Here is a 25,681-nt window from a genome sequence, read left to right as displayed (position 1 = left end):
ATGAGATGGGAGAGAGAAGAGGAAGGGCTGGTTGGTCCAAAGTGTGGTAAGACCTGGGCACACTTGAGCCCGTGGACAAGGACATAGCCATGGAAGACTAGAGCTGAGAGTGAAAAATCCAGCTGCTATGAACTGAGGGGAGAGGCACAAGAACACCCAAACTTGTAGACAGTACCCATTTGACCTAGCCTCAATGGCTTGATAATCAGAACTTGAGTAGAAGAAGATTTAAAAAAAAAAATTTTTTTTTTTAATAAAGGAAACAAGAGTAAATTGCTACAATTTGATAAACTTGACCTATACTCATGCATATAGTAGCCCAAAATGCCAAATGAGAAGGAAGGACTCTTCACATCGAGTATCAATGCTATCCCCTGTGTATACAGGGTAGATAGGGACAGGCTACCTAAAATGAGATACAAAGTTACTGGCTTACAACTTTCCAAGAGGTAGTTTAGTTTAAGAGTGTGCAGGGGAAGGTAGAGTCCCTACTGAATAGTTTTCATCTTGTTGAGATGGGTCTGGTAAAAAGAGATGGGGATAAGAGTCTTATGATTCAATAGTGAGTAATTGTTATCATGACTAATTGTGACTGTCACAACTATGAAGATAGAAGTTTTACTACAAAAATGGGGGAGTAGTTAATCTTACAGTCCAGAAACAGAGGACCCTAGGACTATCAAGAGAGAAGAGCACAAGGAGTGCGAGACTCTGTCCAGAGAAGTTGCAACACCAGATATGGAGGCAGAGATGGGGACATGGAGAGAGGGAGCAGCTGAGGACTCTGGCCTCATGGAAAGAGAAGGACTGGGTGCTGGCGGCTAGGAGGCAGGCTTGTAGACTGTGCCTTTTAGTTGTTTAAATTATGATATATTGCTGAGTGTTTCTGTGTACATCCCCCTCCCAAAACAAAACAGGGAATGGAAGAAAATACTATTGAATGATGATGCACGGAGGAGACTGTAATCATTGGAATGAAACAATGGTGTAAAGTTGATGTTCTCCCACGTAAACTATCACTCAGTTTACAATAAAAACTTACCAAAAAAAAAAGACACTAAAGAAAGAACAGACCAAAATGGATATCAGAATAGACGCTGAAACACTGAGTAGGTAAATCATATGGAAGTGTGACATGAAAGAGGTGACAGAAGACTTCCTGGGTGACATGAGAAAACAAAATATTACCCGAAATGTTCAAAGACCTGGAGTTAGAAAACCAAAAGGGAAGAACAAGCTCAACATTTCTCGAGCTGAAAGAACTCAAGAAAAATTTCTAGCCTTTAGTTGTAATATTGAAGAATTCCATGGGTAATATATTGAACAATACAGGAAACATAGAAATAAAATGGAAGGAATGAATACACAGACCCACTGTAGCCAAAAAAAAAAAAAAAAAAAGGTCGATGTTCAACCATTTCAGAGAGGTATCAAATGATGAAAAATTCATGGTATTCAAGGAAGAATTCTAAGTTGCACTGAAAACATTGGTGAAAACCCAATTTGAATGGATGAAATACCAAGTGAGATGTTTCAACAAACGGATGCAATACTAGAAGACTTTACTAGTCAATACCAAGAAATTTGGAAGATAGTTATCAGGTTAACCAAAGTAGGTAAAATCTATATTTGTCCTCATTCTAAAGAAAGATGATCCACCAGGATGTAGGCAATGTTATTAATATCACATATAAGTAAACATATCGTGAAGGTAATTAATAATGGTTAAAGTAGTACATTTATCAGGAACTGCTAGAAATTCAAGCCAGATCCAGAAGATGATGTGGAATGAAGAGGAATGTTGCTGATGTCAGATGGTTCTTGGCTGAAAGCAGAGAATACCATTCCAGAGCAGTATTTAACTGTATTTTATTGACTATGCAAAGGCATATGATTGTGTGGCTCATAACAAACTATGGATAACTTTCAGAAGAAAGAACATTCCTGAACATTTTACTTGCATGCCTGAGAAACCTGTACATAGACTAAGAGGTAGTCATTTGAACAAAACGGGGATAGGGAATGGTTTAAAATCAAGAAAGGTACTTGCATCAAGGTTGTGTCCTTTCACTATACTTATTCAGTCTGTATGCTGAGCAAATAACTTGAGAAGCTAGATTATACAGAAGAACACAACATCAGGATTAGAGGAAGAGTCCTTAACAACCTGAGAGATACAGGTGACACAACCTTACTAGCAGAATGAGGAGTGGACTTGAAGTACTTACTGATGAATTTCAAAGTTTTCAGTATGGATTACAACTCAATGTAAAGAAAACAAAAATCCTCAAAGCTGGACCAATAGAAAACATCATGATAGAGATACAAATGAAGTTGTCAAGGATTTCACTTTACTTGGATCCATAATCAATGCACATGCAAGCAACAGTCAAGAAATTGACTGCTTGGCAGTGGGCAAATGATGTATTGCATTGGGCAAATTTGCTGCAAAAGTCCTCTTTAAAGTGTAAAGAGCAGAGTTCACTTTGAGAACTAAGGTCCGTCTGACCCAGATCATTGTCTTTTCAGTAGCCTCATATGCAACCGGAAGCTGGATCATGAATATGAAAGACCAAAAGAGAATTGATATATTTGAATTATGGTGTTGGCTAAGAATATTAAATATATACTATGGGCTGTCTAAACAATGAACAAAATCTGTCTTGGAAGTACAGTCAGAGTGCTTCTTAGAACGGCATATGGCAATACTTCATGCTTTGGACATGTTATAAAGGAAGGACCAATCCTTGGAGAAGGGCATCATGCTTGGCAAAGTAGAGGGTCAGTGGAAAAAGAAGATCCTCACAGTATGCATTAAACAATATGGATTAACACAGTGGTTACAACACAGCAAAGATTGTGAGAATGGTGCAGGGTAGCTATTAGTTAGTAACCACTCAATGGCATCTAAATAACAACATCCTATGAATATTATGTATCTCTCCATTTATTTAGGGAGCTCTGGTAGCATAGTGGTTATGAGTCAGTCTGTTAACCTCATGGTCAGCAGTTTGAAACTACCAGCTGTTCCGCGGGGGAAAGATGAGGCTTTCTGTACCCGTAAAGATTTACAGCCTCGGAAACTCTATACCTGGTCACTATGGGTCAGAACCGACTCCACGGCACACCATCACCACCACCATTTATTTAGCTATTCTTTATTCTCGTGGCAGTGTTTCATGGTTTTTATTTTATGTCATAAACGTATTATGTTAAACTACACCTAAGATTTTTGTGTTTGATATTGAAAACAGTTTTTTTTTTTTTAATAACAGTTTTCACTTAGTCATTTGTAGAAAGGCAGGTGGTTTTCACTACTGATGAGGTGTTTTCAAAGTAACCAATTTTAGCAACTTTTTAGTAATTCCTTAGGATTTTATATGTATCTTATTGTTGTTACGTGCCATTGACTTGGTTCAGACACATAGCGACTCTGTACTGGGTTTCCAAGAAGCAGCTGGTGAGTTTCAACTGCTGACCTTGTGGTTCAAACCAACTTTGTAGTCCAGTGCTTTATCCCACAGCATCACACCACCTGATCAGTTTATTTATGAAATGGTATCTTTTAAATTATTCGTTTTTTTAACAGTGTGCTCTTAGGTTCTTTGCCTTTCTCATTGCCCTGAGTAGTACCTTAGTACCATATTAAGTAAAGGCGCCTTGCTTCTCATCTTAGGGGGAAAAGATGTTGTTGTTAAGTACCGTGGTGAACGTTCCAACACCTAGTAACCCTGTATAGGCTTTCCAAGGAGTAGCTGGTGGGTTTGAACTTCTGACTTTGAGGTTAACAGTCTAGTGCTCATCCTACAGCACCATACCAGGTTTATTATAGATAACCTCTATTTTGTGTAGGAAGCTTTAAGCTATTTTTAGTTTGCTGAGGATTTTTTTCTTTTCTTTTCATGAATGAATGCTGAATTTGGTCAAATGCTTTTCAGCTTTTCTTGAGATAATCATTTGTTTTTTCCTTTATTCAGTAAGGCAGCATGGTGAATATGGGTCTGTCTTTGGAGTTTTGACCCTAGATGCTTGTGCAGTGGCTTACGGACAGGTTAAGAGACCACAATGGCTGAGGTCTGTCTTCCTCAGCAATATTGGAGGAACTACCCTTGTAGGCATGGTGCTCTTTAGGCTTTGTAAGTGGCTTTAAGGAATTTGGTGACATTGATCTGCTTTCCTAGCTACAGTGCTAATGCTTACAGGCCCTCATGTAAGAACTTGGATTTTGAGGGCCATGCTTTTGGCCTTAACCTGTGAGTTATTCTGGAAACCAACTGATGTAAAGTCTGAGGAACTCGAATCATTGTGTATTATCTTCATTTATAGAAGTCAACTTTCTCAGCTCTTTTCTCCTTTGTATTGGGAATCTTGGTGTGGCACTGCAGGGTAATGCACTGGATAGCAAAGTTGGTCTGAACTGCAAGCTCAGCAGTTCAAACTCACCAGCCACTCCCCAGAAGTCCTATGTAGGGTCTCTATGAGTTGGAAGCAACTCAAGGGCACTTAAAAACAACAACGACATATATTTAATGAGTTCTGGGTGGTGGTGTCATATACAAGCCAAGGAGCTCATGAGATGGGCATGGAGGGATGTAACAGCAGAGTTCCTGGTGCTAAATGGAGTTCCTCTAGGCATAGGCATCATCTGTGTTCAGGATACTCACTCCAGAAGTAGTTCATGGAGGTCCTTGATGGAACTAGTTTCAGTGTCTGTTAGGACCACAGGGCAGTGGTCACAGGGTGATTGATTGAATGTTACTCTGGTGATTCTGTGGGTTCTGTAGGTCTGGAGTTGAGTCTGTCTGCTTCCAGGCACCAAATCAGTCCCCCAGCATACCCTGGTGTGGCTCCTAACCATGTGGCTCCAAATTCATGGAGAAGCAGTGTTTGTACTGGGGATTGATGTGGTGGGAGCTGGCCATCTCTCTGATCACCAGAGGAGCATGGGAAAAAAGAAGGTATCCCACCTGTCCATTGCATATGTGAATGAATATGCTCTGCCAGGCTACCTTCTGTTGTCAAAACTGCTCACAAGATGGTCGTGCTGTATCTGGCCAGTCAGTTGGCCTCTCTCACTGTCCCTGCTGAGCTTGTCCTCCCAGCAAACACTCAGTTCATTTCTCTAACCTTTCCTCTGCAGTTCAGGGTGCCCCAATTTTCATCTGTGTGTGTTTCATTTGGTCTCTCATATCTTTGCTGTCTCCAGTATCTTTTACTTGCATTTTTTTCATGAACTTTTTAAAGCTCCCTTGTATATTTTAGTATTTTTTGTTTGGCTAAGTCATGTTACTAAATGATGAGTGTGTTTTTAGTGTATTTTTTAGTTGGTAGTTTTTACTGATGTTAGTGTGGATTTGTCCTTGGACTGGCATTGCAAACAATAGAAATTGGGCAGGCTTTTTCCCTTCACCTACCAATTTTTCTTATTTTCCCCATTTATGTTGGTCACAGTACATTTTCACATAGAGCAGTGAATAGTGTTCATTTCTCTGAAATTTCTTTGCATTCTGGAAATAGAAGTGGGTAGGGGCCCCAAGATATATCTGTGTCCAGATGTGTTAGCTGATGCTGTTATAAAAAACAAAACAAAAAAATCTGTGAAGTTTAAGAAAAGTTGCATTAAAATGTGTAGCTTTGGGATAAATATCATCTTGGTGTGAGGCCAGTTAGAATCAATAACTGTATTACTTTTCTGAAGACATAGTAGAAATTGTTGCTGTTGTTAAGTGCCATCAAGTCTGTTCCGAGTCATAGAGACCCCATGTAGGGTTTCTCTGGTGTGGCTTATAGGTTTGAACCTCCACCTTGCAGTTCAAATCAAACCTGCGGTCCAGTGCTTATCCTACAGTACCACATCAGGAGTCCATATAGAAACAGGGCATGAGTCGGGACCGACTTGATGGCACTTAACAACAATAACATTTTAAAAGCAACTGAGACGGAGGAGCATTGGGAGAGAGTTGTGGGGAAAGTGATGCTTGAACTGTAAGAAAAGAATTTTGAAAAATTTGATAAGTGTTCTCAACGATTTATTTGATTTCTGAGTGAAAATTATTTGCGTATACAGCATAAAATTCATAGAAAACGACACTGATTCTAACCAAATATATTTCTTCTGAATGGACTATATATGTTCTGGATGCTGAAAAAATAGATTCTCTTTCATTAAATGAAGAGTCCTAGTGGTGCTGTGGGTTAAGCATTGGGCTGCTAATCACCAGTTTGGTGGTTCAAGTCCGTTTGTTGCTCCATGTGAGAAAGAGGAGGCTGTCTGCTTCCGTAAAGACAGACAGGGCCTTGGAAACCCTATGGCATAGTTCTTCTATGTCCCAGAAAGGTCCCTGTGAGTTGGAATCAATTCAACAGCAGTGGGTTTTCTTCAGATTGTGGCTTTATAAAATTTATGAGACATCCATGTGACTATTAATCACAACCTTAGTTAATGATCAGTTCTGGTGGTATTTCCTGATACCAGCTTTTTGTGTCACTTTTGAAATTGCAGAAGATTTATTGAAAATCTACTCAGAGGTACATAAAGTGAATCATATACAGGCATCACCCTCAAGGAACTCAGCTGGGGAAAGATATCTACAGAGTGAACTTAAGTAGTATAAATCAGTGCAGAACATTAGAAGTCTTTTATCATAAGAATACAGATTATTTGGGATGTTTGTGCATTATGAATTAGTTGGTTCAACAAGAGTATGTTAAAATAAGAGAATTTTTTGAAGCTCACTAAAACACTGATATACTTGGCCAGTGAAACCTTTGATCCTACAGGAGTTATAACATGCTGCAGCCTACTACAGGCAGTTTTGTAGGAAGTTAATCTCTGTCCTGGAGGTGGGGAATTCCATGACTGTATATTAGCCAAGGAGACGGGTTCTGCAATTCTTTTACCTTTCCTTGGGCTCCAGCGCCTCTTGCCATTTTCTGTTTTATAAATAACAAAGGACTTTGCTGCCAAACCCTTCAAGGGATCAACCTTTACATTAATTTCTCTTTTGAAAAACATGTAAAAATTAGCTTGAAAAAATTGTTTTAGGAACCTTTTGTAAGTTTAGAAATGACTCTTTTTCTCCTCCAGAGTAATATAGCCAATTCTGACTTCTAATTCAGATGGATATTCCACCTGAAAGGAGATTGGGGTTGATTGGTCCTTCTGCTCACATTATATTCAGGTAGATGGAGCTAGAATTAAGTCCAAGTGTGCATTTTCTTTCAGGACGTTTTACCACGATACTAGAAAATATTACAAGTATCTTACCAGACTGCTTTTTAAAATTTGATTCTTAGTTAGAACCACTGCTGTTAATATCCCTCTACCCCACCTGCCACCAAATATAACAGATTTGTAACCTAATTAAATTTTAACCATACTTGGTGAATGTGATAATTACAGAAAAGTACAATGGGATGCACGAATTGCCTAGTGAATTGAATAAATGTAACAGCTTATTAGGGCTTCTCTCTCAGTGGCACTTTATCAAGGTCTTTTGATAATACTATTATACTCTTGAGTTTCCTCCCCCTTCCTTTTTCTTTTTTGAAAAAATCTTTCCTTCTCCCTTTGTTCCCTTCGTCTGTTGAAATATATTCCCATTTACGGTATTTGGTTAGAGTCTGGTCTCAGGATATTAATAGTAGGAGGGTGAACATATTATTACAGATTTGAGTTTTCATTTAGATGGGAACATTATCACCATTGTCCATAATATGAATTTGCATGCTATCTACTTTATGTTATTAAAAAAATATATATTCCTATTAAGTAAGGAGTGTTTTTACTTCCTTTACTTAACTTTGTTGTTGTTGTTAAGTGCCCTAGAGTTGGTTCTGACTGAGAGACCCTGTATAGAGTTTCTGAGGAGCAGCTGGTGTGTTCGTACGACCGACCTTGAGTCCCGGTTCTTATCCTGTAGCATCACAACAGGACTCCTTACTAAGCCTGTTGATGTTAAGTGTCTGCGAGTTGCTTGTGACTCATAGCAACCCTCCTGTAGGGTTTGTGAAGCTATACATCTTTGCTGGAGTGTCTGGTGGGCCTGAACTGCCGACCTTGTGGTTTCCAGTCCAGCTCTTACTATACAAAGGAACAGGAAAATGTAAAACATTAACCTCCCCCTCCCAGAAAACATTAATTGCTCTCCCCGCCCAGGAGATAAGCTAGAATGTTAATCAGGTTACTGAACAGGAGCAATCCTCCCCATCCAGGAGACAAGCTAAAATGTTAATCAGGTTACCAAGAGGGACCAATCTTCTGGTTTCCCTCCTGTCTTCAAATAGGTCCTCAACCTAGCCCCTCTCCAATTCTGACCCCATATTAAGCCTGTACTTCCCTGCATTTGGGGCTCAATATGTAGAAAAGTTAGCTCCTCTGAGACAGCCGCCTTAATAAAATCTGAAACTCTGCTTCACCTCTTTGAGTGGCCTTGGTTTCTTCGGGGACAGAACTACAGCTGCTGTAACACCCTAGGATGCAGAGCTGCTGTAACACTGGGATCTAGAGCTGCTGTAACCCATAGCCAACACGCTCCCATACAGAGCTTAGTGAGTAGAAGATGATTGTAGGGCGGCTGAATGTGGTGTGAGCAGGACTGTAAATGCATATAAGGACTCCTGATGTGGTGCTGCATGCTAAGCACTGGACTACTTACTAACCGCAATGTTGGCAGTTCAAACCCACCAGTCGCTCTTCAGAAACCATATACAGGATCACAATGAACTGGAACTGAATCTACAGCACTTAACAGCAACAACAACAGAGGTATCGTTAGCTCAGGCGTCTGACTTTCATGCGCTTCACTCATGTGACTTGGTCTTGGATCTGAAAATTGGGCAGAAATATCACTGAACCTTCAGCTTCATGAGTAAAGAAGATTCTCGGTGATTAGTAACATTACATCAGATGTCAAGAGGGCTGCTAACATTTTATTCAGGTCTGCAGTGAACTTCCAGCCCTTCTGTTTGAACCCAGAGTACTAATCTAATTTTGTTCTGCCTTACTGCTTTTCAAAAACATTTTAAGACCAACTTTATAATTCTTATAATATAGTCATCTAGTACTAATTGTATATGATTTATTTATATTTAGATGTAGTTGGAAGGAGTCCTGGCAGTGTAGTGAGTTCCCAGCTGGGCTGCTAACCCGCAAGGTCAGCAGTTCAAATCTACCAGCAGCTCCGAGGGTGAAAGTTGAGACTTCGTGTTCCCGTAAAGATTTACAGCCTCAGAAAGCAATGTAGTGGGTCGCTATGAGTTGGAAGCAACTCGATGGCACAAAACAATCCTGATACTAATGTGGACAGTGGTAGCTCCATAGTGGACATGTGGACCTCTCACTTTCCATGTAGGTGGTGTGGTGGCTGTCATATTGATTTTCAATCAAGACAGCCCCATGCTGCAGTCCAGGGTTCCATTTCTGGCCAGTGAACTTACTATATGTACAGCTACCACTGCTGGTGTGGTGCTGTAGGATAAACACTGGACTGTAAGACCATTGGAAATGCAAGGTTAGTGGTTCAGACTCACCAACTACTCTTTAGACTCCTATACAGGGTTGCTGTGAGTCGGAACCAACTTGATGATGCTTAACAATAACACCACCACTTGTCTGTTCCACTTGTTTCACTGAGCTTCCTGACTATGGTGGACTAAGTAGTAACGCTTGGTGATCTTCTTCAGAACATTTTGTACTTGTGTGTAAGTGCAGTTGAGTCATTTCTGTATAGAGTTTCCAAGGAGCGGCTGGGTAAGTTTTAACCACCAACCTTGTGATTCAAATGACCTTGTGATCCAGTGCTTATCCACACCAGGACTCTTGCAGAAAACTAGCCTGTGAAAATCCTGTGGATCACAGCTGTCTGATCTTTAATTGAACAGGGGGATGGTGCAAGACTGCACAGTGCTTTGTTCCAGTGTTCTTAGGTTTGATGAGAGTCAGAGGCCAACTTAGAGGCAGGTAGCAACAACATCCCAGTATTCAGCCAAAATTTCCTGACAGTTAGTGACATCCTGAGGCATTTATTCCCTTAATCCAGGGATTAGAAAGATTGCCCATGGGCCAAGCCTTGCCTACTGTCTGTTTTTTGTAAAGGAAGTTTCATTGGGACACAGCCATACCCATTTGTTTAGGTAATGTCTATGGTTGTTTTTACACTACAATGGTAGACTTAAGTACACTTGGCTCTGGTGACCTTACTGCCAGCAAAGCCTGAAGAAGTATTTACTCTCTAGACTTCCAGAGAAAAAGTTTGCTGATTCCTGCCTTAAGCTCAGAATTTGCTATCATCCTTGATTACTCTTTGGAGTGTCCAAATATATTCTATCAGTAGAATGAATTTCCTTTTTAAAACCATTTCCCTCTTTCCTTCGTTTTTTTATAATCTCCCACATGAATTCAGCTTTTCACATTATTTTACATTAAACTGCTTTTCTCACATCTTTGCTCCTTTCCCCCTTTTTATTGTGCCCTGTGCCACCAGTGCCATATTTGTTAAATATTGCCTCTCGTGTGGCGCTGTAGGATAAGCACAATAAAGGTTAGTTTGAACCGCAAGGTTGATGGTTCAAGCTCACTAGCTGCTCCTTGGAAACCCTCCCTAAGAGTCAGAACTGTCCTGACAGCACTTAACAATAACAACAACAACCTGCTCCTTAAGGCTTTCTCTATAGTTTAAGCCCTGACTCCATTTTACAGAAATTCTTTCTAATCATGAAATGTTGTTTGGTGCCATCCAGTCGATTCCGACTCATAGCAACCCTGTATAGGACTTCCAAGGAACAGCATTGTGGCTCAAAGAGAGTTTGCGGTCCAGTGCTTTATCCCACAGTGCCACACCAGCGCTCCATGGAACGTTTCCCCTTACTTTTCCACCTCCTTGTCTTTGTGCAAGGAGCCCTGGTGGTACAATGTTTTAGATGTTAGACTGCTAATGGAAAGGTCAGCAATTCACACCCACCAGACGCTCCACAGGAGAAGGCTGAGACAATCGGCTACCATAAGGATTTATAGTCTAGGAACCCAATGAGGCAGTTGGATGCTGTCCTACAGAGTCTCTGTCAATTGGACTCATGGCAGTGAATTTGGATTTTTGGTTATTTGGTTTTTCTTTGTCTATGTTCTAACATCTCCATAAAATATTCTTTGCCTCCGTTTTTGCCCTCTCCTACTCCTCTCTGTCCACAAAACTCTCACATATTTCCTCAAGATACTTCACCCTATCTTTTTGGGTTCGGACACTCTTTTTCTTTCTGTTCTATATTACCTGTACATCTGTGTCATGCAAGGGCATTTTGCTGCAAGTTGCATTCTTTGTAAGCATTTACATCTCATTCATTATAAATTGTAAGCTTGTTGACTGCAAGGTGCATGTCTTCCTAGTTACTGTGCTCCCTGGAACACTCACCATAATAAGCCGCTGAGTTAATTGCAGGAGGCAGGCTTTTATGTGGACTGAATTATTAGTGATCGCAGGGTCTTTCTTAGATGTTGGACAGTGCTTTGGGGTGTTGTAGATAAAATTCTTGAGGAAATCAGATGTTAGTTTCATGTATGTTCATGAAACTGGAAGGATGTTTTCATTTTATAAGGTATTTCACATTTGCTTAAGTATTTGTGTGCAATGATGTGCTTGGTACTGAGCAAAAAAAGTAAAACCATGCCGTCGAAGTAGGCAGTAATTCTCTTGAATGTATTACGTAATCTACCAGTCAGATTTATTTAAAACTAAACTGTTAAGTGTTCTTCAGCATTCTAAATGGCACAATAACCAACTACTCTAATAAGTTCAGGTTTCCTGATGGCACAGTGGGCCATGTGTTGGGCTGCTCACTGTAAGATCAGCAGTTCAAACCCACTAGTTGCTCTGAAGGAGAATGGTGAAACTGGCTGTTCCAGTAAAGATTTGCAGTCTCTGAACTCTGTGGAGCAGGTCTACGCTGACCTGTAGTCAGTGTCACTATGAGATAGAATTGACTTGATGGCAGATTGGTTCTACTGAATTATTAAATGAAATACAGGTGCTGTTAAACAGGTGTTTTATACTTTGCTTATTCATTCATTCATAATTTTTCTCTACAGCCTTTCCAGAAGGTTTGATATCATTGAGCTTATCATACAGAGCTGGTTCTGTTGAGACCAATTTTTGTTGGCTTACAGTTCTGAATTTGTGCTGCTGGAAAAAGTTTATGACGCCAAAACTGTGTGCCAGGTGTTGTGATTTTTACTTCCTGCTAGAATAATATACAATTCATGGGTCCAGGAACCTGGGTGCTGAGATCCTCAGCTTTCTGAATCTGTTTCAGAAATCTGTTTTGGTTTATATAACGCAGTATCCCCACATCTAGCAGTACAAGCAAAAAAGCATTAAAAAAGACACTCCAAGGAGATTGTAATCATTACAATGAAACAGTGAGTGTAAAACCGATGTTCTCCCATGCAAACTATCATTCAATTCACAATAAAAACTTAAAAACAAACAAGCAAAAACACACCAAAACTGGCATAAGTTGCTGAAGATTTGAAAATTTAGTTAAAAAATCTGAAAGGGGTATCAATAGTTTCTAGGAATAGATAAATACTTTACTTTGCTCTCTAGTTTCCTACCACAAAATCAGTCAGTGCTTAGCGTATACACAACTGTGTGAATGAATGAATAATAAACACATTAAATATTTTCTAACTCGGTCATAAGTCAAGAAATGCTTAGTGAGATGACAGATGTGTATACCGGTGATCCAGCAGTTCTTCATATAATTTATACTCGGGAAATCATAAGACAACTAAGCACAGATTTCATATCTAGGTTGCCATAATTCAAAAGTTTGTTTTGAAGTCCTCAAATCTGTAAATGATATTCTTTGTAAAGCCGTTTGCAACATTAAACAAATGGAAATAACCATTTTGCTTAGTAGAACAAGACTGGTTACATTATCCTAGTAGGATACAATGTCTAAAATGGACAAAGTGGATTTCTAGGTAAAGACACAAAGATATATTCAAGATGTGCTATATTTAGTAAATGCAAGTTGTAGAGAAAAATGTTGTGTTGTATCTTTGTGTTTAAATAGTGTGTGTGGTATGTGATTGTGTAAATATGAATGCAGCTCTATTTTCTTATATCTGCTTGCACACATGAGGAATGGTCTAGACATAAGCATCAACCATCATTCACTCTAAGATAGTTATTCTCTGGAGAGCAGCGCCGAGGAGCTATGTGGATTTCTAGTATATATAAGGTATTACATTTTCCCTCTAGTTTCAATTTAAAAAAATGCATATTTTCCTTTTATACAGGACAAAAAACTAAGAGAAAATAGAGTACGTTTTAGGATCATTTTCACTACTATTTAAAATAAGGAATTTATTGAAGGGTTAATTTTCTTCTGGAAAATGTATTTTTTTTTTTTTAAACAATAGTTCATTTCCTTGAGAACTCTATATAAGTAAAAATGAATTTGTAATGAGAAGATAAAGACGTTAACAGATTAGACTGTTATTATATTCTTTAATGGCAGGATAAATAGACACATAGTATAGGAATCTGATTATCATTTGCTATTATTTGTAGAATTTATGAGTACTATAATCAGTTCCCAAGGGTACACTTGTAAGCCAAAGAATACTCACTGTTTTCTCTTTAATCTTATAGAAAAGCCCAAGAGGAAAACAAGAAAGTCGTGCTAGCTGGATGTGTTCCTCAAGCCCAGCCTCGTCAGGACTACCTTAAGGGACTGAGTGTCATAGGGGTAAGTTTGTCCCTGATGGTGGGAAAGGGAAAATTTTATATTACTAAAGCCTGTAATACCTACACATTTCATTTTCTGTTTCTAGGTTAGCTTCAAACTGTTAACACTTAGGACTGTTGTAAACAAATGCCTGTAACTATATCACCTCAGAACCAAAGCATGTTCTAGGTAGTCTCCTTTTAAAATGACCTTTACTATGACCTTTGACTGTATAAGGTAGTCTCCTTATACAGTCAAAGGTCATAGTATGGCTCTGATAGTACAGTGGTTACATGCATCATTGCTTGCTCTCCTGAAGGTTGGAGGTTGAAACCCACAGTTGCTTAGTGGGAGAATAGACCTGGTGATCAGCCCAGGAAAGTCTGTGGGACAGTTCTACTCTATTTCACAGGGTCACCAGGAGTCAGAATTGACTCAAAGACACATAGCAACAGTATCCTACGTCCCTGCATGGTGCAAATGGTCTGTGCTAGACTACTAACTTGAAGGCTGGCACTTCACACCCTAGCGATCCACTTCCATAAAGATTACAGCCAAGAAAACCGTCTGGGGTAATTCTATTCTGTGGTCCCCATGAATTGGAATCAGCTTGACAGCAGCTGTTTGGTTTCATTTATTTATTTATTATTATTGTTTGTAATAACACTTTGGCCTTGGCCTGCTTGTCCAATGTCCTCTTTTGGCATATTATTCCTACCACACTGAACTGCTTGTCATCACTCAGTGCACAGATACCACATCCCTAATGCTGCTGCTCCAAGTCTTAGCTCCAGCATTACACATTCTGTAAAACCCTCTTTGACCACTCTGAACCACCTTCAATAATCCAATCTCTGGTTCCCTTTGCTGACTGGGCAGTTTCCTATCATTAGCTCACTTAGCAATTCACATAACTGTGATTGTAGGTTATTTATTTGATTTGTTGAAGAAAGCCTGCCTCTGTATATAAATTGTAAGCTTCATGAGGATAATTTTTCCATTTTCGTTTCTCACTCACCCTATGCTTCCCCAGCCTTTTTTAGGGATGTGTGACATGTAGCTTTACTTAGTAAGTGCCAGCTGAATGACTGGATGAATGAACTGCTGTCTCCATTGGCATGGTCTTTTCCTACTTGGCAGTCAGTTAGTTCTGTGAAGCCAGTAAGTCTCAATCTTTCCTCACTGTATTCATCACTGTTCTCAACTCACCTAGATGAACTTGACACTCATCCAGTAATCAGTGACCAAACAGTGCTGCTTCTTCCTTCTCACCAGTCTGTTGAGTTGTCCTCAACTCAGCTCAAGCGTGGTCACCTTTAGAAAGGTCCTTACTAATTTAGCATACACGAGAGCGAGTAAAAATTACCCGCACTCTGGCTGTCGAATTTATTTCTGGCTACTTTCAGAAAAGACAAATACATAATTCTCGACATAATCTCCTTGCTTTTCAATACATTTTGTCCATCTGTCAACAAGGTTTCGTATTCCCTTATTAAGAAATGTTTTAGGCTGAGCTGTGAGTCACAAATGCACCACTGCCTTCACTTCTTCATCAGAGGTGAATCTTTGTCCTCAAAGGTCTACTTTCAGGGGAAAGATGAAAGTCTAATGGAGCCAGATCAGGACTAGAGGGAGGATGCTTTAACACCTCAAAAGAAAGTTTTTGCAGAGTGTCAACAGTGTGTTCAGAGGTGTGTGGACGTGCATTGTCATGCAAGAGCACAAAGCCCTTGGATAGCAGTCCTCTGCATTTAATATGAAGTTTAGGCTTCAACTCTTCAGTGAGCAACTCACTGTAATGAGCACTGTTGATTGTTGAACCTTTTTCCTGATGGTATTCTGATAATCCCTTGAGAATCCCAGAAAACTGTAAGCATCCATTTTCCAGCTGATTGTTGGCTATTGAACTTTTTCTTGGTCGGCGATAGAGGATGTTTCCTTTCCATCCTCTTCCGTTTTCTCTCAGGCTCATAGTAATGAATCCATGTCTCGTCACCAGTAATGAGTTTTTAAAAGAAACCTTTTCTTCAAGTATCAGTCCAAATTTTGCCTGTAGATGTCCATGTTCACACCTGCACAATAGTGACCTTGAATGGAAAGCACTGATAATACTGTGCAGCCAACAGAAGTTTTAATATAACTGGGGTGTGGATAATGTTTTATTCATCCTCTGTGTGTGTGTGTGTGTGAGAGAGAGAGAAAGTTAGAGAGAGAGAATTGTCTATTCATAGAAAAAGAATTTATGGGAATACTTGGCATTTGGATTGAGATTGATAATGATTTTTTCCTCATTGGATGTAACATTGACAGGTTTCTATATTGTATTCTCAGTGTAATGAACTTGTTTTCTGCTGTGAGACCCTTGCCCTGCTAGTAAATTTAATAATCTTCTCACTTTAAACAAACAGAACCTGAATGTTTGGTAACTTTAGTTTGTTTTCACCATTTGTCTGCTTACATTTTGATTTCTCTTGGTTTAAGCACTGAAATGAATATTGGCCTCCTGAGTTATCTTTTCATGTTAGACTTGCTTTCTCCATAAACAAAGTCCTGCTGTGTTAGGGAAATAGGAAACCACTTACAACTCTGTCTTTGAGATGGAATGTGGTAAAAGCTTGAGGTTCATCTTAGATTTTATCCCAAAGCTTTCTCTTACTGGAATTGCAGGATTTTATTTGTAGGGCAAAAACCTTTTTTTCTGTGTGTATCGTGGTAACATTTTTTTCTTTTTTTTAAACTTCGTTGTGGGCAGGAAACAGCTTAATATATAGAGAGGGCTTTAAAACATTTGTGGAAAAATGGAATGACTTTTAAAGAATCATCTACTAAAAGGTCATTTCATTTTCCCACAACTTTTCGAAGTCCCCTTCTATGTTAGGATGTAGGGGAGATTTCCAGGATAGTTTAAGAGGGACACCAATACTGTTAATGTATGTACCTATGGAGTCCTGGTGTGGCATTGTGGGTTAATGCGCCAGACTGCAAAGTCGTTTGAACTGCAAGGTCAGACAAGCTCACCAGCTGCTCCTCGGAAACCCAATACAGGGTCGCTGTGGGTCGGAATCGACTCAACGGCACTTAACAACAACAACGGAGCTGACAAGTAAACATTTTTTTTTGTTTTTGTTTAATGTAGCACCCTTTTTGTTCTTTTAGATAGTCTCATTTTATTACCACAAAAATTGTGTAGATTTATTTTATTTTACTCCTTTATAATTGGAGAAATATATATTGTAAAAAGTGAAGAGGAAGAAAACTCCAAATGTCATCTTTCTAACATGGTGACCCTACTACCCCGAAGTTTGATGGTTGGAACCCACGCAGAGGCGCCTTGGAACACAGGCCTGGTGATCTGTTCCCAAAAGGTCACAACCATGAAAACCTTATGGAGCAATTCTACTCAGACACACACGGGGTTACCATAACTTGGAATTGACTCAATGGCAGTTAACAACAAAAACAAGCATAGAGCAGGGGAAGGTAGAATCCCCACTGAATAGTCTAAACTGGTCTGGTGGAAGGAGATGGGCGTAAGATTCATATGATTCAAAAGTGAGTAACTTTTTATGACTAATTGCGACTGTCACAACTGTAAAGGTAGAAGTTTTGTAGCAAAATGGGGAGAGTAGTTAATCTTACAGTCCAGAAACGAAGGACCCTAGGACCATCAAGGGAGAAGAGCATGAGCGGAATGTGGGGACCTTATCCAGAGAAGTGACACCAGAGATAGAGGCGGAGATAGGGACATGGAGAGAGGGAACAGCTGAGGACTCTAGACTCATAGAAAGAGAAAGGCTGTGTGCTGGCGGCTAGGAGGCAGGCTTGCAGAATGTGCCCTTTGGTTGTTTAAATTGTTATATATTCCTGAGTATTTTTGTGTACATTGAAAAAAAACTAAACAACAAAAAAAATAGAGGGACTAGAAGCAAATATTGTTGAATGATGATGTATTGGCTGTAATCATTGCAATGAAATGAAATATGATAGGATGAGTGTAAAACTGATGCTCTCCCATGTAAACTATCATTCAATTCACAATAAAAACTTAAAGAAAAAAATAGGGCAATGATACTTTACAAAGTTATTATGAAAATTTTAAAAATCGGTATAATAAAAAAAAAACAAGCACAGAATTATTATAATGTGCTTATCTTTATCAGACTTTTAAGCTTTGTATATTTTACTTACCTGTAATCTCAAAATGGGGAGCTCTGGTAGTGTAGTGGTTACGAATCGGGCTGCGAACCTTAAGGTCAGTGGTTCGAAACTACCAGCTGCTCCACGGGAGAAAGATGAGGCTTTCTACTCCCGTAAAGATTTACACCCTCAGAAACCCTGTACAGGGTTGCTACGGGTCAGAACTGACTCGACGGCACTTAACAACAACAACAATCTCAAAATGGAGCCCTGGATGAGCAGTGGCTAAACACTTGTGTACTAACTGAAAGGTAATGTAGTTCTAACCCACCAGCTGCTCAGTGGGAGAAAGGTGTTTGTGTGTTTCTGTGAAGATTTCCAGGTTAGGAAACCAATGGTGCAGTTCCATTCTGTTCCATGGGGCTACGGTAAGTCAGCTGAAAGTGAAGAGGACTTAAAATATTTACTGATGGAAGATCAAAGAGCACAGCCTTCCGTATGGATTACAACTCAATGTAAAGAAAACAAAAATCCTCACCACTGGACCAATAAACAGCATTCTTATCAATGAAGAAGAGATTGAAGTTGTCAAGGACTTTATTCTTCTTGGATCAACTATCAACACTTGCGGAAGCAGCAGTCAAGAGACCAGATGACGTATTACATTGGGCAAATCTGCTGCACAGGAACTTTTTGAAGTATTGAAGAGTAGAGATATCAGCTTGAGGACTAAGGTGTGCCTGACCCAAGCCATGGTATTTTAGTAACCTCATATGGATGTTAAAGCTGGATAGTGAATAAGGAAGATCGTAGAAGAATTGATGCCTTTGAGTTGTGGTGTTGGTGGAGAATACTGAAAGTGCCATGGACTTCCAAAAGAACCAATAGATCTGTTTTGGAAGAAGTGCAACCAGAGTGCTCCTTGGAGGCCAAGATGGCTAGGCTTTGTCTCTCCTACTTTGGACACATTGTCCGGAGAGAACAGTCGCTGGAGAAGGATGTCATGCTGGGTAAGGTGGAAGGTCAGAGAAAAAGAGGAAGACCCCCAACGAGATGGATCAGCCATGTGGCATCATTGATGGTGTCAAGTGTGGCAGAGGTAGTGAGGTTGGCCCAGGATCGGACATTGTTTCGTTCTGCTGTGCATGGGGTCGCTATGAGTTGGTTCTGACTCGATGGCACCCAACAACAACAACGATATGTCAGAATTGACTTGACAGTGGTTTGTTTATAATCTCAAAACCTGTTTTGTATCCATCTTTTCCCATGTAATTCCATGAATTTTTAATCATTTAAAGTCTTGTAAGAATGTTCTATTGAGGAACATTTCGTAATTTATTCAGCCATTTCTTGATTGTTGTTGTTGTTAAAATGCCATCAAGTCTTTTCTGACTCACAAGCACTGTGTATTGGGTTTCTGAGACTGTAAATCTTTGTGGGAGCAGAAAGCCTCACCTTTCTTCCTAAGAGCAGCTGATGGGCTTGGAGCACTTGACCTTGTGTTTCCCAATCCACTGCTTATCCTACAAAGGCTCCATGATCCTATTTCATAATTATTGGATATATTTATAATTTGTAGAAAATATACAAAATACAATAATGCTCACAATGTTCTTTTATTTTAATTTAATGTAATTCGTTTATGAAAAGATCCTCTGAAGTGAATCACAGTGTTATTATTTATTTTAATTTTTAGTGTGATTCAAGTGAAGGTTTACAGACAAGAACATGAGTTTTTTTACCTTCAACAAATCATACACTTTGTTTCATCTCAATGATTACAATCCCCTCCATGCAATAACAGTTATCCTGCTTCCGACCTATGGTTCCTATTTCCATTTCACGTACCTTCCCATCCCGTCTCAACTCTGTCTTTAGGTAAATGTTGCTCTTTTGATTTTGAATGATTGATCATTCTATGTCATGAACATCTTACTAGTGTTGCTGCCCCTCCCTATATCCCCATTGACTGCTTGGCTGAACTTGGGCCATGACAGTGAGTTCCTTTCCAGACCTGGAAGGTGGTTGAGGGCCATAGTCTTAGGTTCCTTCAATCTCTTTCTGACCAGTAAACCCAGTTTTTTTTTTTTTTTTTTTTTTAAATACTTTTGAATTTTATTCCACATTTACTGCTGCTCTATCTGGGACTTTCTACTATGATCCCTTTCAGAGCAGTTGGTAGTAGTAGCTGGGCACCATCTAGTTCTTCTGGTCTCAGAATTATGGAGATTAATGTTTACATGCTCCAGTAGTGCATTGGATTAATTGATTTCCAGCATCCTCAGTTCTTATCACTCTTGCTTCTTCTGTACCTAGAGAGACAAATAGTGTCACCTTAGATGAATTTTAGGATCCCAGATGCTACTCATCAAAGTAGGATGTAGAACATTGTCTTTTGGACTATGTTATGCCAATTGACCATGGTGTCCCCTGAGACTATGGTTCTAAGCCCCCAGGCCCAGCAACTCATTGCCTTAAGATATCTGCTAATATCTTAAGAGGTTTTCATCATTTTGCTCCCAGCATGCTCCATCACATTCATAGTTGGAATCACATTACTATTAACATTTCAGAGTTATAGTTTAATGACCTGTTTACCATCAACTTTAGTATTATTAATAAATAATAAATTTATTCTCCAGAGTCCTAATATGACATTGCAGGATAAGCGCTGGACTGCTAACCCCAGTGTTGGTAGCTCAAACCTGCCAACTGCTTCTTGGAAACCCTATTCAGGGTTATTATGAGTTAGACCTGACTCTCATACTAATAGCAGCACCACCACCACCAAGATTATTCTCCAGGGTTTTATTTATTACCACTGATTTTTATCACAGAACAGAAAGTAATTTGGTGGGGGAAATGACTTAGGTAGCCCCCAAATCATTTGTATTTTGTATTTTTGTGTTAAGAGGGGCCCGTTTTGGTGGAAAATGGTTAGAATTACTATGAAATCAGATATCTGTAGTAAGTTAATTTACAATGAAATAGAGAAATGAGCTGTATTGGTTTATACTAACAGCAACAACTCCCCTCTCCCCCCAAAAACCCAATTCCTAAGTGTTAAAAAAAAGGGGGGACTATGAAGATGTTTAAATTCAGTGACTTGGGAAGATATTTTTAGGAGTACATTTGGAATTGTACTGCATAATTGATACATGGCATGAGGAAAGAATGCTATTCCTTCACAGAATTCCTGTGATGGAGGATGGTAATAGAGGTGTTAGGAAGAAGATGTGTTACTCTGTTGACCAAATGAGGCCAATCACAAGCTGATTTCAGTTGGTAGGGACCACTGGGTGGGCAAAGGACTTATGCAGATCTGAGTTAGAGCACATAGTGTACCTGTGCTGAAAAGCACTTATGTAGTGAGCTTGTGGGAAGATATTTATTTAGTAGGAAAGAAAGAAGTCTTGGTGGCACAAATGACTAATTGCTCTGTTGCTAACCTAAGAGTTTGACAGTTTGAACCCACCCAATTGCTCTGTGGCAGTCTGTTTCCATAAAGATCACAGCCAAGAAAACCCACAGAGCAGTTTTACTTTATAACACATGGGGTCATCATGAGTTGGAATCAGCTTGGACAGCAAAAGAGAGATTATTTTTAACCATTACAATACACTCATTTTCATCAGCGTTAGCCCTCAGAAAAGGAGTCTGGAATTTGCTTTAATGATCAAGAATAGTAACCGACCGACACCTGATAATCCGTGTCAGCCTGATTTGACCTTTGAGTCTTGTATTGTTGGCTGTCCAGCCCTGTCCTAAAATGATGTATTTGTGATAATTATTATTTAAAGGGTGGAGAATGGAAAGAAAGTAACAATGTCAGAATCAGAGGTAAGGCCTTTCAGCCTCTGGGATTGGAAGATCTGACTTTGGTGACGTTAACACCTGCATTTCCCCTCTCCTGTGACACAAGTCTATCCTCTTCACATTGGGAAATGAGAAGGAACATACTGGATAAATTAATTATTTTTTTTAAACCATACTTTCTTCATAAGAGTTTCAGAAGTAGTCTGTCTCCCCTTTTTCCTAGTCTATCAGCTGAACCCTGTCCACTGTGGGTGACCCTGCTGGTCTATAAAATACCGGTACCCTAGATTCCAGAAGCACAGCAATGCTGACAGACACATAGCAGTGGAACCCTGTCAGATAGCATCACAATATTGAATATTGAAACATGATGAAGAGCACCAGAATATTGTCAGATGTAGTGCTGGAAGATGAGCCCCTCAGGTTGGGAGGTCCTCAAAATACAACTGGGAAAGAGCTGCCTCCTCAAATTAAGAGTTGATATGAATGGAATAAAGCTGTCTGGACATATATTTGCTGATGGGGCACAACTCAAAATAAGGAGAAACAACTGTAAGCATCCATTAATAATTGGAACAAGGAATGTGCAAGTATAAATCCAGGAAAATTGGAAGTTGTCAAAAATGATATGGATCATATAAACATCAATATCCTAGGCATTAATGAGCTGAAATGAACTGGTATTGGTCATTTTGACTATGACAATCACATGGTTACTGTGCTGGTAATAACAACTTGAAAAGGAATAGCATCACAATTATCATCAAAAAAGAACATGTTAAGATCTGTTTTGAAGTACAACTCAGCCTGTTATAATATCCATACGCCTACAAGGAAGACCAGTTAATACAAATTTTTTAAAAAGTATCCAAATTTAGCTCCTCTGCTTAAGCCAGTTGAGATTAAATTGAAGAGTTCATTTCTACTTATTACCATTTGTAAGTTACTCTGTATTTAGCAATAGGTGCTTCCCTGGTCTTGTGACTGGATTACATACTGCTTCCCTTCTCTCCACCTCCTGTGTTGGCACAAAAATTCCTTTTAGATCAGCCAGTAAGAAAGCAGGATGTTGTTTGCCGAAATCAGGTGGAATAATAGGAGTAGTAGATTGTTTCTTCAACTGGATAAGTACTTACTGACTGCCCACTACTGCTTTTGTCTAGGAATGCAGCAGTGTCTAACTGTCAAAGCTCCCTATCCTCAGAGAACTTCTGTTCCAGTTCTCGGGGACAGGTACCATGTGTGAATCTGAAACTTCTCCAGCTCCCCCAGAGAATCCAGTAACATGGTTCCCACAGTGAGATTGACTAGTTGAGACTTTGTCTTTAAGGTCCAGTGGGATGTATGCTGTGTGCCTATCAGTTAAAAGTTGTGTTAGGGCAGAGAAGGGAGAAATAACCTTTACTTGCTGCGTTCTTTCTAAGGCACTCTCAGTTCCCAATTGCTGCAATACCCATTATCAATAGAAATGACATCTGTTAGGAAGGTTGGCACTTACTCTGTAACCAGAAAGCTTGTTTCTAAAATTGTGTGTTTTGTGTTGCTTTTCTGTGCTAATAAACAAGGGTTGCATTCAGACTCTCCCTTGGTGTTAATTCATTAGACTTTGTGTCACTGTATTTCTAGAAATCCTAAATAAAGCACACATTAATAGCAGTATAAAGCATGCAGTTCACAGCACAATATATAATTTGATGTTACAAATGTGTAAGCGGCCAAACTTGCTGAAGTGCCAGCTGTGAGCTCGGCAGGCAGGTGTTCATCTTCTGTGGCACGCCAAGCAGAAACGTGGTGTAACACAGGTGCCCACTTTTCTCTGTGACTATTACCAGGTTGATTTGCGGCAGCTTCAACATCTTTTCAGGCAGGCGGCTCTAATCCTGAGAAGTCAAAACAGCACGATGACTGTTTCAAATGTGAATGTACTAATTTTGAAAATTATGTATGTCAGTAAAGCAGCATTTGAGAGAGGCTATACTTGAGAGCATTTCTATCATATACCAGGTTGCTAAGAGTAAACAAATTCGTGATGTGGAGCAGTGTTACACTGATGATGCCGTCTCATGCCCAGGACAGAAGCTAAGAAACGATCTTTTCTCCTATGCATTTGTCTCTGCTTCATGTGTCTCAGATTTCTTTATGTTGTGTTCAGTTTGTTTTTTTTTTAACCTTTAATGATCAAAACGGCAGTATGGTAAGGAATGAAATGTAAATTTAAACGGCCTTTCATGGTAAAAGCAATTCAGCTTGCCGTTGGCAGTTAACCAGAGGTGCCTTGGTGATCCATTTCATGATCCATTTCTGAAAAATCCCTTCCAAGTCTTGTTATTTTCACAGACTCCTCTAAGCTTGCCTATAAGCATACAGTTTTCATCTACTGAATTATTAAAAGGTAGGAATACCTGGGTGGTATAAATAGTTAAATGCTCAGCTACTGGCTGTTCAAATCTACCCAGATGCTCCTTTGATAAAAGGTACTGCCAGTTTCCTTCTGGAAGATCCCAGCCATCAAAAGCCCTATGGAGCACAGTTCTTCACGGAAACAGAAGGGCCGTTGTGAATCGAAATCCACACGACAGCAAGTGGTTTGACTTTCACTGTCAGTGCACCATTCAGTTCTGATGTGGCACTACAGGATAAGCACTGGACTGCTAACCACAGGGTGGTGGTCCATACCCACCAGCCGCCCCATGGAAACCCTGCATAGGGTTGCTGTGAGTCAGAACCGACTCGATGACACGTGACAAGAACAACATAGTGATAAGAGCATAGATTCAGGAGATTGACAGCATAGGTTCACATCCCCACACCACCATTTACTGTGTGACTTTGCACAAGTCACTTAAACTCTCTGTGTCTCGGTTTCTTCATCTGTAAATTCGAGATGTAATAGATCCTTACTTTAAATTTTTAGGTATGTGTGTTATGCTTAGCAATGCGCTATATTAATTAGTATTATTGTTAATTCATTTACTGACTTGCATGGATTAAATTGTGTCTATTCCCAAAATCTGTATTAGCTTGACTGGTCCATGGTTCCCAGTGGTGTGGCAGTTATGTAATGATGTAATGTGGAATTTAACATAATGATCTCTCACGATGTGATACAATGCGATAAATCAATAGGAGGGTTAAGTGTGGGATGTTGTTGTTAAACGCCTTCGGAACTAATGACCCTGTATAGAGTTTCCAAAAGAGTGACTGGTGAGCTTGAACCACTACCTTGCAATTCAAATTGACTTTGCAGTCTTGTGCATTAACCCATAGTGCCACACTGAATCCCACCAGGACCCTGATTGGATGTTTGGGAGATTTCCAAACACATAGTAAAAGAAGACAGACATTGAAAGAGGAACCCGCTATCACCAAGCAGAATGAGCCAGGAGTGGAATACCTCCTTTGGACCTGGGATCCCTGCTCTGTGAACCTCCTGGATCCAGGGAATGGTTGATGTCAAAACACATGGAGATCTCGCAGGGATGCTGGGTCTACAGATGCTGAAAGGAAACAGATACCTTTCCCCAGAGTTGTTTGTGGTATTTCTGTTATAGCTGCACTAGCTATTTAGACACTATCAGAATCAATGTTGGCCAGAACTACATTTGGAATGAAGTTACTGCTTGAGGTACAGAGCTGAATAAAGTATAATTTTTCTCCTAAAGACCATGAAATCTGATGAGTGTGGTAGATGATTGTGATAGATATGCATAGGGATAAAGTGCTCTGGGTACTCAGAGACTGAGGTGGTTCTTGACTTGGGTTCCAGAGGGTGAGTAGTGTTTTGATGGATGGAGAAAAGGCTTTATGGCAGAAATGAAAACCTGTCTGAGGCACATGTGCTTAAGGATACTGGAGGGTAGGGTGGAAGAACAGCAATTAGTGTGTCTTGTTGAGTGTAACTGGGCCTGGGAGGTGAAGTGTAGTTTGAGGTACCACACGTGAGGTAGAGTCGTGAGGAGGAGAGGGGAGCCCTTGGGAGGCACAAATGGTTAATGTTTGC

General features: G+C 39.7%; 1 protein-coding gene across 1 annotated transcript in view; it reads left to right on the top strand.

Moving 5' to 3' along the window:
* Nucleotides 1-25,681, top strand: part of CDKAL1 (CDK5 regulatory subunit associated protein 1-like 1) — a 980,453-nt gene that overhangs the window by 239,285 nt on the left and 715,487 nt on the right. Inside the window, exon 5 of the mRNA XM_006860787.1 lies at nt 13,653-13,749. Coding sequence (XP_006860849.1) covers nt 13,653-13,749 — 97 coding nt within the window. The remainder of the gene's footprint in view (nt 1-13,652; nt 13,750-25,681) is intronic.

This window comes from Chrysochloris asiatica, unplaced genomic scaffold, assembly GCF_000296735.1.
Source record: "Chrysochloris asiatica unplaced genomic scaffold, ChrAsi1.0 scaffold00040, whole genome shotgun sequence".
NCBI lineage: Eukaryota > Metazoa > Chordata > Mammalia > Afrosoricida > Chrysochloridae > Chrysochloris > Chrysochloris asiatica.
This window is presented reverse-complemented; position numbering and strand designations above follow the sequence as displayed.